Genomic DNA, 16,158 nt, shown 5'->3' with positions numbered 1-16,158 from the left:
AAAAAAAGTGCAAGCACAAAGAGCTGCTTCCTGACTCGTTTTGGATACATTCTGTAATCGCTCCTCTCCTTCTTCTGTTTAATCCCTTTTGCCCTGTCTGACTCCCTTCAGTTTTCTCTCTACTTCAATCATTTTTCAGTAAATTCCTCTCTTTTTTTCTCTTTTATCTCATCCCCCCTCTCTCACTTTCTCTCTCTCTCTATCACATGTATTTCTTTCTCACCTCCCTCCTTCCCTCCCTCTCTCCCTGTCTCTCTAGCTATCCAGTGAGCCGCTACCCTTGTTCTTGTTCCGGCTGAGGGGAAATGTTGATTTGCTTTGTGGTTGGGTCATTTTGCTGGCCAGGTACACGAACGGCTCAATAAGAGTCCGCCGGTCGCCCACGGAAACCTCCCACAGTTTGACCTTCTCCTGCCGCGCCCAGTTCTGGGCCATCTCCGAGTCCACTCTCCTCTGCTCGTGAAGGTCCAGCTTGTTCCCCAGCACAACGATGGTCACCTGGAACACGAGAAAGAGAGTCCGTCACTTCGCCTCAAGCAAAGTGTAAAACCCTCAACCGCAACCTCAGTTCGTTATGGAAAACATCAATCTTCATTTAAGGTTGGCGTAATCACGCATCTACGCGCAAAACATGCTCGGTCCGAAAATTATAAAAAAGGTACAGACACGCGCACGCAAAACTTAAACACCCCCGGAACGTTAGACGGTTCGCGCGCAGAGTTCCGGCGGTTAAATGAACGTTCGTCTAACACGCACCTCTTTCTTGTCGCGGTAACGGTCGATCTCCTTCTTCAGTGTCTCCATGCGTTTGAAGGACTCTTTGCTCTCGATGCTGTAGACCAGGACGAAGCCGTCGGCGAAGGTGTAGTAGTGACGAGGAAACTCCAGGCCGTCGCGGAGCCCACGCGTGTCGTAGAACCGGACCTGCTCGCGGGTGCCGCGGTCCGTCTCGATGGAGCCTATGTAAATGTCCTCCAGGGTTTCCATCGGCTCTGAACCTGTCCAAGTGAAAAAAAAAAAAGAATTCTTCGTTCGACGTGTGTGTATTTGATATGCTGAACATCATTGCGAGTTCTATCCAGGAGTGTGTACATCGTAAGATATTTTGAAACTTAACTAATGTGTTACTAAAGATAAAACTAAAACACCATCATTATAACTCAATAACCATGATAATACCTCTGTGTCACATTATTCTGGCACTTTCTGCCTCTCGTCCCAGAGATATCCAACCATTTTTAAGGATACGCGCATCAACTAAACAGTTACGACCCTCACAAACTGCACAAGTTCTTTTGTGACAAAGTCAGTATTTAAAACTTTCTTGCTACCTCTGGGTAGGTAAAAAAATGTAATGAACTGGTGCTATGCACTGTGGTGCGGTGTCTAACCTGGTACATGATTGGCATACAGTAGTTGCTCCAGAACAGCAGTCTTGCCAACAGATGCGAGTCCACAAACCACAACCTTACAGCTTTTGCCCATGTTTCCTCACGGGCTACGCAATGTTCACACTGAAACAAAGAGTAACAAACTGATTGAGACCCGAGGTCTTTGGCAACGTCACTAAACAAAGAATGCATAGACAGCGAATGAACAGCTGTTCGGTGTTGAGGATCTCTACGGGTTGACCTGCAAAAGAACTAATACAATGGAAAATGTTTCCTCGTGAGAATTTTGACCACAGAAATTATAGGAAAGATTACAAGAGAGATGTTGTAATTACGTCGATATTACAAATGTTATTCTTGAACCTCCAGGTCTATGATTTTCACCCGATCCGAAACATGTTTTGTGATCTTAAAACGTTGGAAATCGTTTACTGAGAAACGTGTTTTTGTTTTCTGGCGAAGAATTACTGATATGTTGCAGAAAAGGTCTTAAGAAGAAGCGAAAAATGACAGCGCCGAATAAACCTCTCGTATTATAGACGGAAATGAGCCGTCTCATGACCGGTGTAACGATAGCATCTTAGTACCGTGTGGCGGTCACGCCTTCTATCGCTATGTAAATTCATCTGTACATTTAGCAAGTTAGCTTCTTGATTACTCTGTGAGATTAATCTTAATTTCTCGAGACAGCATTACTTACAAAAACCCACACTTCGTGTCCAGAAAACAAGCCATTTATACAATAGAGAAAGATCCTAACAATGAAGTGATATTCCATACTGAAACTGCTATTTCGTTAGATATTTTGCTAGTTTTAAACTACTCAGCTCAGTGTTCAGAAAACACACTGATGGTGTAGAATCAGCGGCGCCAGCGGCATGTTAATGCCTGTTCTGAAAGAGTATCTAGTCTGTGGAATAGATATAACTCAGATAAGAAAGATAAGAAATTAAAATATATTTACACATTTTCAGGTTAGACTCACCAAGGTGTTTTCCTGTTTACAATTCAGAGCAGACTGTCAACGACCCTGCACTCACGTGAAGAAGAGTTAAAATAAAAAAGGTTACAGCGCCCTCTGTCTTCCGGAGGTGAGAACGACTAGAATCTGAACCTATGCTTTGTCAATAGACATACGTAATACAATGATTTAAGATGAGATAGAGAAAATATGAGATTCCTTCATTACCATTGCACAGAGTACAACGAAATTGAGTAGCAATCCTGATGGTGCATTCACACACAACAAACAGCAATTAGAAAATAGAAGAGAACAAACTAAACTAATTTAAAATACTAAATATATAAATAAAATATAAAATGTATATAAAATGTAACGACATTTAACCCCAAAAAGAAATGACTTTAGAAGTAACTTTGCAAGTCTTAGTAACTGCTGTTATGATAGTAGAATCTACATTCACCCCTGAGTTAACAACGATCAAATATTTAGCAGTTTTTGAGGAGTAAAGATGACCAGACACATCTTAATGATATCAATGCGATGCTGTTAGTAAAACCAGTACCAGTCGGAGGAACATAAACAGCTGGTGTGTTAAAGCTAGCCATTACTGAACCGTAAAGAGAATTCCGTACATCTGCGTACCTCCTCATCTCTTTACCTGTCTGTTTTCTGCCTTCTTTTTTCACCTTACCCACCTGACACCGTTCCCTACCTCTCTACCTCCACGCCCTCCTCCTCCTCTTCATCTTCCTCAGTCTCAGGAATCTTTACCTTCCCTGAATCTCAGATCAGTTCAAATCTGCCACTCAAGTCACATCTTACTCATTCAGTAAAAAAAAAATACACGGCTTGTCCCAGAAAAGAAATATTGCGATGGGGAAAGCAGAGTGTCAGCATAATTTGTTCCCTCGGTGAAGTGACGTCATGCGATGAAAAAAGGCGTGGCCACAATTCTTCAGTTAAAGCAGAAGCTGTCTAAAATTGATCTCGTATCCATACGTCATTATGAATGTGTGTTTTGGCAGTCCTCTGGGAGGCGGGGCGTAGACCTGTATGAAAATACGCACATGTCCATCACCTTTCCCCGCCCCCCGACAGCAAAATGGCGACTGTTGACTGCGATGCGGCCGCGGACCCGGAGATGGAATTGCTCAGCGACGAGGAACTGGAAAGGTAATCATTAAAGCGAATTGATTGATCCGGTTGCGTATCTGTAAAAGAATCTATTTCCACCATCCGGAGCTAGAAAATTGGAGAAATATATCATAACGTTGTCCTAAATTTAATCTTGACGCAAACCCTGACAACACTGGGGTGACGCTGGCCTACCTTGCGGGGTAGATTCTTATATCAGGATAAAAAGATTCAGTAATAGGTTGTGGTTATTAAAAATATTTTAATCAATGGAATATCAAGTGATTATGCCAGATGTCACAGACTCTTTTGCTGCCATAACTCACGGAGAACATTGTTAAGCAATCCTATGAATGTGACATTAGTGTCGTGAGACAATACAATGTGCCTTCTCTTGTATGACTGTAGATATTCTTGACAAATTTAGCAGGGGTTTCACGTGGCTTTTTAGTCGGCCTGTCTGCGGCCAGATTACACTGTAACCTTTAATTGTGTTTTTATGGTTCAGAGTGTCAGGTCATTTGAGTGGTACATTGTAGCTTCCTCGCTGTTATTCAATGGGCTGTACACATGTCACAGCTGTGCGGCTGATGTCCTGTCATTTGCCCTGCGTGCTCAGTGATTAGGCTACCAATCAAAGGCACGATGCGCCGCGACACTTTGCATTTCCCCAAATAGTCAACCCACATCCGCCTTTTAAACTAAAAAACAATTTCGGTCAGTCGGTTTGTTAACAGTAGGCTACCTTAAATCCGCTCAGCGGCAACCATAGTTTTTTCGCTTTCTTTAACTGTTTCTGCGACTGTGTTGCCACTGATCATTATGCCATAAAATGTTGTAATCACAGCGGTAAAACTATAGTGGAAATGAACGGTAGGTGTGAGGATGAATCAACAGCAGGCAGACTACTTCCATAATCACGGAGAAGAGATACATCACTAGAATGTTCTAAGAGTTCTGAGGAGAGTGTAACTTCGAGAACTTTCTGTTAAGCGGGATCTTTAAACGTCGAGCTTACAAAACGCTGCTGCTTGGCCACATGACATGAACCGATGACACTCGTTAAAAGTAGCTGTCCAGAATCAGATTTTGCTCACGAGGAAGTGACCGATACCATCGGGACATAGGTTTCCCCCGTAGCGATTCTGTGGAGTTAAATAAGCGCGAGCGACCAGTCAATATCAAATCGAAACCTAAATCTGGTTGCGAATGCCAGTGTACTTAATCGGTAGATAAAGTACAAGAATTTGATTTTCTCTCCTTGCTTTCTCTGCTATTTTGCAGAATAGATCGTATTTTAAGCCTGAGAATGGTTCAACAGTACAGGATGTTCACTCACTGTAGCGCGCATGCTCACGCGCCTTTGCCGTCACCTGGAAGGCATTCTGAAACCTGTACTGACTTTCGTATGGCTTGACAGTTTCATATTTTTTCTACTTCGGTACTTTTGCCAACGTGTACCTTGTACAATGACATTCATTGTATTATTTACTTATACAATGATGGTGTAACGACTTCCATCTCTCGTCTTGATGAACCTCTATGACCGCCTGTACAGTAATATCTTGTGTGAACAGTTTATGTATAATTTATGTTAGATAAGTGACCACAATATCCTCGTGACATTTAAAGGTATATTGATTGAAATATACTACCTTAAACTGCACGGAGACAAAAATATACCGTGGAATTTTGTTGGTTTCTCAACAAGCCACAGTAGGCTTGAGTTTGGACAATAGCAGAGCTGTTGGCCTACAGAACCTACCTTACTAGAATTAGTGAACTATCCTTTCTCTGCTTAAAGCACAATGGAATAGCACGCTTGAACATAACGTGGCAGTCAAAGCGGTGAAACTGGACACCGGCCACTCCAGTTGCGGTTGTTATGACCTATGCAAGCATCTGCCGACGTCCGTTAACGTCGAGGTACCTCCAGCTGGGGGGGGGGGGGGAGCCCAAAGAGAAAAAACTAAGGGGTATGGAAGAGTTGTGGAAAGCGGTTCATTTCGTGTGGCGTGAATGCGGGCCACTGCAGTGAAGCGCCTTTGCTCCTTCTTTCGGGGCCTTGGGGCAGATTCGTGTGATTTAACGTGTTTAAAGCGGTACAGTAGACACCCCTTCGTACCGATCTGAGGGTCAGTGAAATGTTTTTGTTGTAACGCTGAATCTACCAGATCTGCCCCAAAGGAAATGACTTGAGCTCAGTTGGGAATGAGCCAAACAATGACCAAAGGTAATTCACCAGTAGCAGATGCCACTCGGAGTCATATGCCACGGCTGTACACAGCCGTAGCATAAACAGTTCTCAGTGTCTCTGTACATATGTGTAAATACGGGCTGTTGTTACTCTATGAATGTTCAGCGCATTCAGAATTTGTCTGTTCCTTCTCAGAAGTTCAAACGTCCATCTTAGGGGTTGAGCCACACTGAGTGGACTCACTATGGAAGTCGTTCTTTCCATCCCTTTTATGGTATATTTATCTTCTTCAGTTCTCAGCTTAATACAAGTTAGTGTTTGTTCTTCATGTCGGTCACCGAGACTTCTATTGTGGAAACGTAACCTACCATTCTGTCGCTGGACTCCATATTATAAAATAACATCCTTTATGGGTTTCAGCTTTTGCGTGGCGGGGAGTGGTAGTGCTAATTTGAGGAGGTGGGGTTCCCAAAAAAAACCCACCACAGCTTCCTGCCCCCCTTCTGGAACGTGTCTCTGTCCTAGGTCGTATCCCACAATGCCATTCTCTCTCTCAGCTGACCACCTCTGCACATCTGTGAAGCCAGCGCTGCCCGCAGAAGCGCCACTCTGATTTGGCAAGCTTCTGCCTCTGGTCTCTGATTGGCTGAAAGCAAGATTTTGCTGCCAGTGCAGTGTTTTCTATGTTTAGACGTTAGCAGGCTGGGTGGTCGCAGCGCCCCTCCTCCTAACGGCTTCACACACACATACACACATACGCGCGCACGCACACACACACACACACACACACAAAACAAAGAGAGCGTCGCTTGAGAAATGGAAATTCACGTTCCCATGTTGCATTTGGTTTGGTCAAGTGCCTCGTTTTAGCCCATAGGATGTCTTCAGTCTTTTTTTTTTTTTAAACTTGTCCCCCTCTGCAGAGAACATTAGCATGTGCATCCGTACGGACCACATTCCAGTAAAGATTTCACTAAAGGCCTTAGAGAATCTACTGGCAGTTCTTCTTTCCTAATATAAAGTCACACAGCTTCACCATGAAGTGCTTAACAGCTTTACCTCCTACACAAAACTTCTATGATAAACAGTTATTGGTTCCCTCTGCCTTTAGCATATTCTAACAGGACCGGCTCACGCCGGTAGGATCACCGGCGGACTGACTGTCTGCTGTGTTGAACACAAACTGTGCTGTGAATTCAAACTGGATCTCAGACATGGTTTTTCTTTTGTCCTCCTCCAGATTTCACCAACCTGCTGCTTGTGTGGGCATGCGTCTTAATCTCGGGCTTTGTTTCTTATTTCTCAGAGAAACGTGGGTTTGAAAGAATAACAGAGATGGCTTTGGTGGCAGGATGTTCCCATCACTGTCTCTCTGTTTAACTCTTTTGGGAATGTTTAAAAAAAAAAAACTCTGCCTCTGATATTCATTGTTCTTTTTTTTTTTTTCCCCTCCTTCGTTATTGTGAATGTTGTGGACTCACAGGGAGGCAGAAGGCTTTAAAGAGCAAGGTAATGCCTATTACATCAAGAAGGATTACACAGAGGCCTTCAATTATTACACCAAGGCCATAGGTAAGACTCCTTATATCTGTCTGTCAACTCTCTCTTTCTCTGTGTCTCTCTCTATATATATATCTCTATTCTGTCATTCTGTTCTCTGTGTGTGTGTGTGTGTGTGTGTATGTGTGTGTGAGGAAGAGGCTTACCATCAGTGTCTGTATCTGTATGTGAGTCAAAATGTACAGCAATGTGAGAAGGAGACCTTTATCTATTTCTGGTGGATGGGCGCATGGTCCCAGAGATAAAACACACGCACACACACAAACACACGGTCATTGACACGATGCTCTTACTCAGGAAAGACAACATGCTGTCTCTACATGTTTACACACATGTTAACCCCACCATCACACTGCTTTGTTCTTTTTTTTTTTAACGTGACAAGGTTTAGAATGAGTGTCACCATATCTTATTCCATTTCAATTCATTTTGTTCGTTTGTTTCCTTTGAACTTGCTTTAAGTGTGTGTTTCACCATTTTTCTCTTCTCTCAGTGACGGGGGGAAAAATGTCCTCAGATGGAGATCTTTTCTTGGAACTGACATAGATTCTTCCTAGAAACGTGTTTTGTCCTTGGGTGTTCCCTTGTGGTTAATTTTGAGCTATTTTAACGCATAATTGTGTGTGTTTGTGTCCCGTCATAGACATGTGCCCGAAGAACGCCAGTTACTACGGTAACCGTGCCGCCACGCTAATGATGCTGAGTCGCTACAGGGAGGCGCTGGAGGACGCCCAGCAGGCCGTGCGGCTGGACGACACCTTCATGAAGGTCAGAGGTCAAGGACAAGTGTGTCACGAGTGAATTCTGAAAGAGACAGAAAATCACAAAAAATGACAAAAGAGGGGAAAAACTACTTATAAACATGTCTGGCTCCACCCCACAAGAGGCTTTTTAATTTTATTTATTTGTATAATTAGGTTATAGGTCATGCCAGCACATTTTATCATGTATAAAATATCTGTCAGTACAAAGGATATTAGTAGACGGTCTTTTTAATAAAACAATCTTTTATTTCCTCTGGGCGATATTTACTTACAATACTTACAAATTAAATTAGTTGAAATCCCGTGAAAATAGTTGTTACATACTTTGCAAAGAAAGTGTGTCAGTTCAGTACCACAGAAATTATTCAGAGGGAAAAGAAATTAGGTCAAAAAGCGTGTGTGTGTGTGCCGCAAGTCACAGAGAGTGATTTAAAAAGGAAAATAAATAACTAAATAAACAACTAAATAAATACAGAGATCTGGCAGGAGAGTCAGGGGAATGAAACTGAAACAGTCAGTCCAGGTAGAGACCCAGAGGTGGGTCTGTGGGCGTGTCTGTGGGCGTGTCTGGCCATCACTCAGTGTGCATTACTCACGTGTGCTAAATTACCAAGGAGAGACACGCCAGTTGCTCATGCATGGATAAGGAAAGTAAAACGCACATGCACACACACACACACACAATGCTGGAACACATTCTTAGTAGGTGGTTAATGTCCTTCCTGATTTCATACTTCGCTCATTCGCTGAGTCACTGTTTTAGTTATGATGTCAGAGATGATATCACGGAAAAGCTTAAGTAATGTTTGAATAGAGTGTGGTGTGTGTGTGCGTGTGCGCGTGTGTGTGTGTGTGCGTGTGCGTGCATGTGTGTGTGTGCGTGTGCGTGCATGCGTCAGTCTCACACTCACTCTTGTGACCCGCAGGGTCACTTGCGGGAGGGCAAGTGTCACCTGTCGCTTGGCAACGCCATGGCTGCCAGCCGCTGTTTCCAGAAGGTTCTGGAGTTGGAGCCTGATAATAGCCAGGCACAACAGGAGGTGAGTAGCACTTAATCAGACCAGATAGCATTATAAACACAATGCCAATTGAAGTAAGCTACAATGACACTTTAGACTATCAGAGCAAAGTTCACAGAAACCATTCTGTGCAGTAGCTGACGTGACATACTTCCTGAATCTCAAACAAATTTAGCTTAAGCCAATAGAATGTTTTATTTTAGACTTCTGAACAGCTGTTCTACTGTGTGCCATTGAACTGGTTTTATGTAGCTTCTATATATACATTTAAAAAGTTTGTGTTTTTTTTAAAAAATGTATGTCAGCACTTTTAAAGTTATGTGTGTGTGTGTGTGTGTGTGTGTGTGTTTGGTGTTTCAGCTGAAGAACGCAGAGTCTATCCTCGAGTACGAGCGTATGGCAGAGATAGGCTTTGAGAAACGAGACTTCAGAATGGTGAGTTCAGGGATTCACACAGTTTACTGCAGTGGGCATAGACAAGCAGTGTTTGGGAGTGGTGAACTACCTGTAATTAAACTACTAGTGTAACTACATTATGCAGTAGCTTGCTGGTAGTTCAACTACATTCATGTTTGCATAGTGATTCAAGTAGTTAAATTACTTTTTGCAATAAACTCAACTGAGTGGCATTTTTTCCTGGCACGTGACTTTTTTTTGTTATAATATTTTGTTATAATTTCGTATCACATGTACATTGTCAATTTGATCTTTTTTTTCACAAAGTAGTCTAGACTACATTTTCTAAGTAGCTTTAGTTAACCGAAATAGTCCCTAGGGTAGTTTTGCTGTAGTTCAACTTCTTCCAGTGTGAGGTAATTGGTAGCTTGCAAAGCTATGCCTTCAAAGTCGCTTCACCAACACTGTGGACAAGAGAGTGAGATATAAATATTCAGAGGCTAACCCTCAGTCTTTAACGGTTTGCATATTCTGGACAGACTATTATTAGAAAGAACATTTTCATATTTTTTTTTTTTTTTTTTTTGCATATCTCCGTTAGGTATATGGCTCCTTTTGGTTGTGATAACCTTTTGTCTTTCGCTTTCTCTGTTTTTTTTCCCCTCTCTCCCTCTCTGTCTGTAGGTGGTGTTCTGTATGGATCGGGCGTTAGAATCGGCCTCGGCGTGTCACAGGTTTAAGATCCTAAAGGCGGAGTGCCTGGCACTGCTTGGGCGCTACCCAGAAGCTCAGTCTGTTGCTAGGTAACCACACCGATGCATATCGGGGAATTATATCCCTCAGAGGGGTATCAAGCGAAACAAACAAACAAACAAACAAAACACATGTCAGTACATAGCAAACAGATAGTTCAGCATTGTGGAAAACGGCAGTAATTTCTCCTCAAAACCTGCCAGTGTCGTATAAGTCATGGTCTGAGTGAAGTTCTTTGTTTTGCTGAAAAAAACCAGTTGTCAAACTGAGAAGAAAAAAAAAAAAGTCTATGTCCTTCGTTCCTTCTCGTCTATCCCGTTTAGCGCACTGATAGCATAACTGTGTCGCTGTTGTTTCTCTCTTTTTTCACCTTTGCCACACTCTCCTTCCCTCCTTTTCTCTGCGTCTCAGTGACATCTTGCGGATGGACTCCACCAATAGCGACGCCCTGTACGTGCGCGGATTGTGTCTCTATTATGAGGACTGCATTGATAAAGCTGTTCAGTTTTTCATCCAGGCACTGCGCATGGCGCCCGACCACGAGAAGGCCCGCCTCGCGTGCAGAGTGAGTCAGCACGGCCAATTAGAGTTGGTTTTAAGCGGTCACGTGACTGACTGATTTGCATAATGTGAAGGTTGTGCGTTTCGGCCAAGTGTTCCATTTGAGGTCATTGCTAAAATATCTGAAATACCAAGAGGAAGGACTATAATAATAAGATGACCGTTATTCGTTTTATTTATTTTGCGGATACCTGACTGGATATGTAATGGTTTAGTTAGTTAGTATGCAGCTTATCAGATGGTGTCGGTGGGAGAAATCTGATGCACTGTAACCTTGGTGACACATGACCCCCTAGCTCCCAGTTGACTTTAGATGGGCTCCCGAGAAAAAAAAACCGAAAAGAAATGTTTTTGCCTTTCAATATTTTTGAAGACAATACTAAAATAATTTTTACTGTTGAGTAATGCACAAGGAGGTGAGAGGAGATCGCTACTGGAACATGGGGGGGCTTCAGTCAGTGGGAAAACTTAAAAAACAAAACAAAACAAAAAAGGCAAAATGAATGAATGTACATCAGAGGTCATACGAAAACAATGGACATTTCACCAGAAATTGTAACTTTCCTGTAGCAATTACTGTAGTTCATCATCTATCATTTTTTATTTCCTTAAAAAAAAAAAGTCCCATCAGCAGTACTGTCACAATTTAAGAAAGTTGTAAGTTTATTTCCTCCCAAATTACTAGTTTTATATTGGTTTTCTAGAGTTTGGTGAAAGATTGACCCCGAAAACCATTTGTGGTCCCACTTTCAATAGGACAAACATGCAAGAAATGTCAGAAAATGTTTATGGGAGCATTTCCATAACATTATGGAAAAATTTCTAGCTGACCGTTACAAAAAACCCCCAAAAAACTAGCACTTGGCTCACGCACCAATCCGTTCCACCAAAGACCGCTGCATTGTGTTCAGTGAAGGGGCCAATTTTTGGGGGGAATAGTAGCGATTAATTATGGTTAAATTACGGACGTATCGTTACCCTGTGATTTTAAGCTTGTCGTCTCTGGTAACTTGGCCGTCTGTCTTCAGAATGCTAAAGCGCTGAAGGCGAAGAAGGAAGAGGGAAATAAGGCGTTTAAGGAAGGCAGGTACGAGGACGCCTATGATCTCTATACTGAGGCCCTGACCATTGACCCAAACAACATCAAAACCAACGCCAAGCTGTACTGCAACCGAGCCACAGTGGGCTCAAAGGTGAGAACAGTTTCCTCTCTCAGCCATTTTTGTCCAACAGAAACCCATTAACCGCTCTCTTTTTTTTTTCTGACATTTTGGCCCAACGTCTACGCGTTTATGGGATTCTTTTCTGTCATTTTGGCTGTGCGTCAGCCCCGAAACCACGCTTTTCACGCCATTTTGGCTCTATATCCGCATAAACTACATTGTATCAGTTCAGCTCAGCTGCAACCCATTTACAACACGCCTCTATCCATTTTGGTTGTGCGGTGCGACTGGAACAAGTATGGTGGTGTTCTTGATCCACAGGACTCTCCCTAAAATCGTTGAACCTTATTGTTCTTGCTTTGAGGACATTGTAGCGTAAAGGTGATGACTTTGCTGGGATCAGCCAACTTTTGGATGAGTGCTTGTATGGTCTCTCTGTTTTATAGCCATCGATAATGTTGGAAAAACCATAAAGTCATTAAGTTGCAAAATGGTACTGATTTGTCCCCTGGCTCTTTGGGAGCTGTATTTTCTTGAAAGGAGTGTGTGTGTGTGTGTGTGTGTGTGTGTGTGTGTGTGCGCGTGTGCGTGTGCGTGTGCGTGTGCGTGTGTGTGTGTGTGTGAAAGAGAGACAGACAGACAGACAGTGGCATACAAGTCTTAGGAAGAAAAGAGCCAGTTTTCAGCTCGTTCATCTAGGAATCAGAAATATACATTCACATCACGTGGGGCATCACACAGTTGCTATATTTATCCTCTTTTTGTATCATACCTGTTTGCTGTCTCAACCAGGAATTGAAAAAGAAGAGTTTCCTTATCCCGGTTTCTCAATCTTAAATTGAGCCACTGTGACCTCTGCCATAATTACAGTTCTCTCTCTCTCTCTCTCTCTCTCTCTCTCTCTCTCTCTCTCTCTCTCTCTCTCTCTCTCTCTATCTCGCTCTCTCTAGTTGAAGAAACTAGAGCAGGCCATAGAAGACTGCACTAAGGCCATTAAACTGGATGAAACCTACATCAAGGCCTACTTGAGGAGAGCACAGTGGTAAGTGTGTGCAGGCATGTGAATAACGCAAGATTTCTCACTGAACACTTTCCTTTAATATTTTGGAAACGCCATAAGTAATGGGCTCAGGACTGAAGTGAGATTATGAGACCGTTTGGAGCATGTATGTGTGTGTGTGTGTGTGTATTCACTAAACTGTGCATTCCTCTCAGTTACATGGACACAGAGCAGTATGAAGAGGCAGTGAGAGACTATGAGAAGGTGTATCAGACAGAAAAAACTAAAGGTAAGCCTGTGGATCGTTGGGGAAATGAAAGTGTTTTTTACCGTTTGAAAAATTCACCCTGCCGAAGGAAAAGCTTTGAGTTCATAACTCTGAATGTGTATTATGGGAAATCATGAATTTAACGGTACTACTGTGATCCTGTTTACCGCTTTGGTAAATAGTAGATACTCCATTCTACTCGTCAGTGGTTACGTTTTTCACTGGGGGAAAAATACAGAATTCATTCTCTCTCTCTCTCTCTGTGGCTTTTTCTCTGTCTCTCTCAGAACACAAGCACCTCTTAAAGACTGCCCAGTTGGAGTTGAAGAAAAGCAAGAGGAAAGATTACTATAAGGTTTTAGGAGTGGACAAAAACGCCACAGAGGAAGAAATTAAGAAAGCCTATCGCAAACGAGCCCTTATGCACCATCCAGGTACACACACACACACACACACACATTTGGATCTTCATGTGTGGTACAGTCTGTTATTAGATGCTTGCTGGGGGAAATGTAAACAGAAACATCCAAGTGCCCAAAAGTATCCTACAGTGAGATTTGTTCAGTTTTGTTCAGTTTTCAGTTTCTGCAGTTTTTGTTCTGCCCACAACAACTGACACAGTGCAGACCGACTATTATGAGGGGAAAACCTTTCAAATTCAACCCTTAAAATTTTTTTTTTCCCCTTTTTTCGATTTTCTAAGTCGTCCTTTTGGGGCTGAAGTGATTTTGAGCTCTGTCTTTCTCTCTCAGACCGGCACAGTGGAGCAAGTGCGGAGGTGCAAAAGGAGGAGGAGAAGAAGTTTAAGGAGGTCGGGGAGGCCTTTACTGTGCTCTCTGACCCCAAGAAAAAGTCCCGTTACGACAGCGGCCATGACCTGGATGATGACGGCATGAACATGGAAGGTTGGTACCACACATACACACACACACACACACACACACACAGTGTTAACAGGTGATGTAAGGCACACCGTAATTGAACACACTGTGACATGTGTATGAACGGGTAACAGTGCATTTCACAAAACCGTGTCAAACTTTTAAGCTTAATTGTTATTGTTGTGTTGAACTGAAATATCGTTTGTTTTTGTGTAATCAAAATGTGTTTAATTAATACAATTATGTGCTGAATTTTTGTTTTGTTTCTGTCTGTGTCTGTGCTGTTGTACTTGTGTTAAACACATCACTGCCTTTCAGATTTCGATGCCAACAACATCTTCAAGGCATTCTTTGGGGGGCCAGGGGGATTCAGTTTCGAAGGTAATATCAGTTTTAAAGGTCGTTTATGAACTTTAAGAAGGTTAAATGTGAAAGTGGCAAAGTAAAGAAACTTTTTTTTTATGCTTTTTTTTGTCAATTGAGAGATGACATTGTAACTTATCAATTTTTAATGTTTCTCTTCTTTGTCTCCTACAGCGTCTGGACCTGGGAATTTCTTTTTCCAGTTTGGCTAACTGGGCTGCCCCTTTTTTCTCTCTCTCTCTCTCTCTCTCTCTCTCTCTCTCTCTCTCTCTCTCCCCTCCAATATGTTTGCAGTATCCCCACTTGACCTCTGGTTCTTCCCCCTTAAGTCTTCTCCTAACCCTCCCCATTCACCCTGCACCCCCCACGCCCTCCCGCGCACCTCCCTTCAACCCCCCGTCTGTATTTTAGTGTGAGAGGCCACTGGCCCAAAAACGTCGGACTCTGAGCTCTTAGTCCGAGCCATTTACTTGATAAAAGGCTTTTGCTTGAAGACGAACGCCGAGGGCATGACCGTTAAGTACTTCGACAGTTGTAATGATTTTTTCGGAAAAGCATCGTAAACCAACGCACATTGTCTCAGTTTGCTCAAGGACTTGAGCGAAATTGTCCAAAAAATTGTTTAAGACTTTCTGGGCTTTGTTAAACACTATTTTTTTTCGATGGAGAGGGGGTGGGGACAATAATATCAGATTATTCTGTCATGCTCAGCGTTCTTTTAATGTTTTCAGGAGTATCAACATTTGAACATCCGTTACGGGTGCAATTTCTAAATTACGATGATGTTAACGCGTCTTCGGTCCAAATAAACTCCGCTATTTATCACGGAGCCAATTACAGGCTGGGCTTAAATGTTACCCGGGCTCGTTGTTTTGTCAAAACACACCGAGGTTGCCATGGCAACTGACCGGGGCGAGGCTTCGGCCGACAGACGCACGCTCCCGTCTGCCTTAAAGCCCGATTTATACTTAGTTCCTCCACCTCATGATGATGCTTTTTGAGTGTATTCACAAAGCATGCCAACTCATGCTTGTCGTTTCATAAAGAGGAAAAAGCAAGACTGCTGTTGCTCGTTTTTTTCCATGTACATTTATTTAATCATTTTAAGGCAAACCTAAACAAAAGAGGTATCATCGGAGTTTACCGGGCTGTTTTTAAAACCCCTGAAAATATATATGCTTTGTGAATGCAGTCTCCCATTCACCAATACCATTAAAGGACAAGCGATCACCTCGTCAGTTAACTTCTCCCACTGGGTGGGTTAAAGAACAGCATCATTTAGACTACTGCACATACAGAAAAACTGGGAAAGGGCGCTTTGGCGCCCTCTAATGGAAAAAGCCTCTTTCTGCAGGTCTCATACTCAATGTTGCCATTCTCACTACGCTGCATTGTACATTTTACTGGAATGTAAAGTGTTTTGTGTTGATAGTTGATGACAGTTTTCTTTCTTTTTTTTTAATTTTAATTTGAAATTTACGTTTTTGATATGTATATTTATTATAAACTCACAAGGCTGGTGTGGGCTGTGTACTGTAAGTTTGGGACGCTTTTCTGGTACACAGGAATTGGCTAATCCGGAATCAAAACTTTTGGGGAAATTTGTTTTTGCATGAACGGTGTGTTTACCTGAGTAGATTATCATGTCAGTGACGCAGCACTGGCGCTGCTGGACTATTTGCCACCAGTTAATCTGGTTTCTCTGTGCCACGCATGCTTGGCATAATTTTGAGTCCAAGGGCTT

At 42.7% G+C, this 16,158-nt stretch overlaps 2 protein-coding genes across 2 annotated transcripts; one reads left to right on the top strand and one right to left on the bottom strand.

Moving 5' to 3' along the window:
- Positions 1-248: 248 nt before the first annotated feature.
- nkiras2 (NFKB inhibitor interacting Ras-like 2) lies at positions 249-2,430 on the bottom strand. Its single transcript, XM_030793650.1, has 4 exons — positions 2,377-2,430; positions 1,392-1,514; positions 757-998; positions 249-498 (listed from the first exon to the last, which is right to left on the bottom strand). The coding sequence occupies exons 2-4, from the start codon at positions 1,483-1,485 to the stop codon at positions 256-258; spliced, it is 579 nt and encodes a 192-aa protein (XP_030649510.1). The 5' UTR covers positions 1,486-1,514; positions 2,377-2,430; the 3' UTR covers positions 249-255.
- A 1,024-nt stretch (positions 2,431-3,454) lies between these two features.
- dnajc7 (DnaJ (Hsp40) homolog, subfamily C, member 7) lies at positions 3,455-14,673 on the top strand. The gene is made up of 14 exons (XM_030793641.1): positions 3,455-3,528; positions 7,170-7,258; positions 7,890-8,014; positions 8,937-9,050; positions 9,390-9,464; positions 10,110-10,228; positions 10,590-10,743; positions 11,768-11,932; positions 12,853-12,944; positions 13,118-13,191; positions 13,458-13,604; positions 13,923-14,075; positions 14,370-14,432; positions 14,589-14,673. The coding sequence occupies exons 1-14, from the start codon at positions 3,458-3,460 to the stop codon at positions 14,624-14,626; spliced, it is 1,479 nt and encodes a 492-aa protein (XP_030649501.1). The 5' UTR covers positions 3,455-3,457; the 3' UTR covers positions 14,627-14,673.
- The last annotated feature ends 1,485 nt before the right edge of the window (positions 14,674-16,158 follow it).

This window comes from Chanos chanos, chromosome 16, assembly GCF_902362185.1.
Source record: "Chanos chanos chromosome 16, fChaCha1.1, whole genome shotgun sequence".
Lineage (NCBI taxonomy): Eukaryota > Metazoa > Chordata > Actinopteri > Gonorynchiformes > Chanidae > Chanos > Chanos chanos.
Note: the sequence above shows the minus strand (reverse complement) of the source record. Positions and strands in the feature narration are given on the sequence as shown.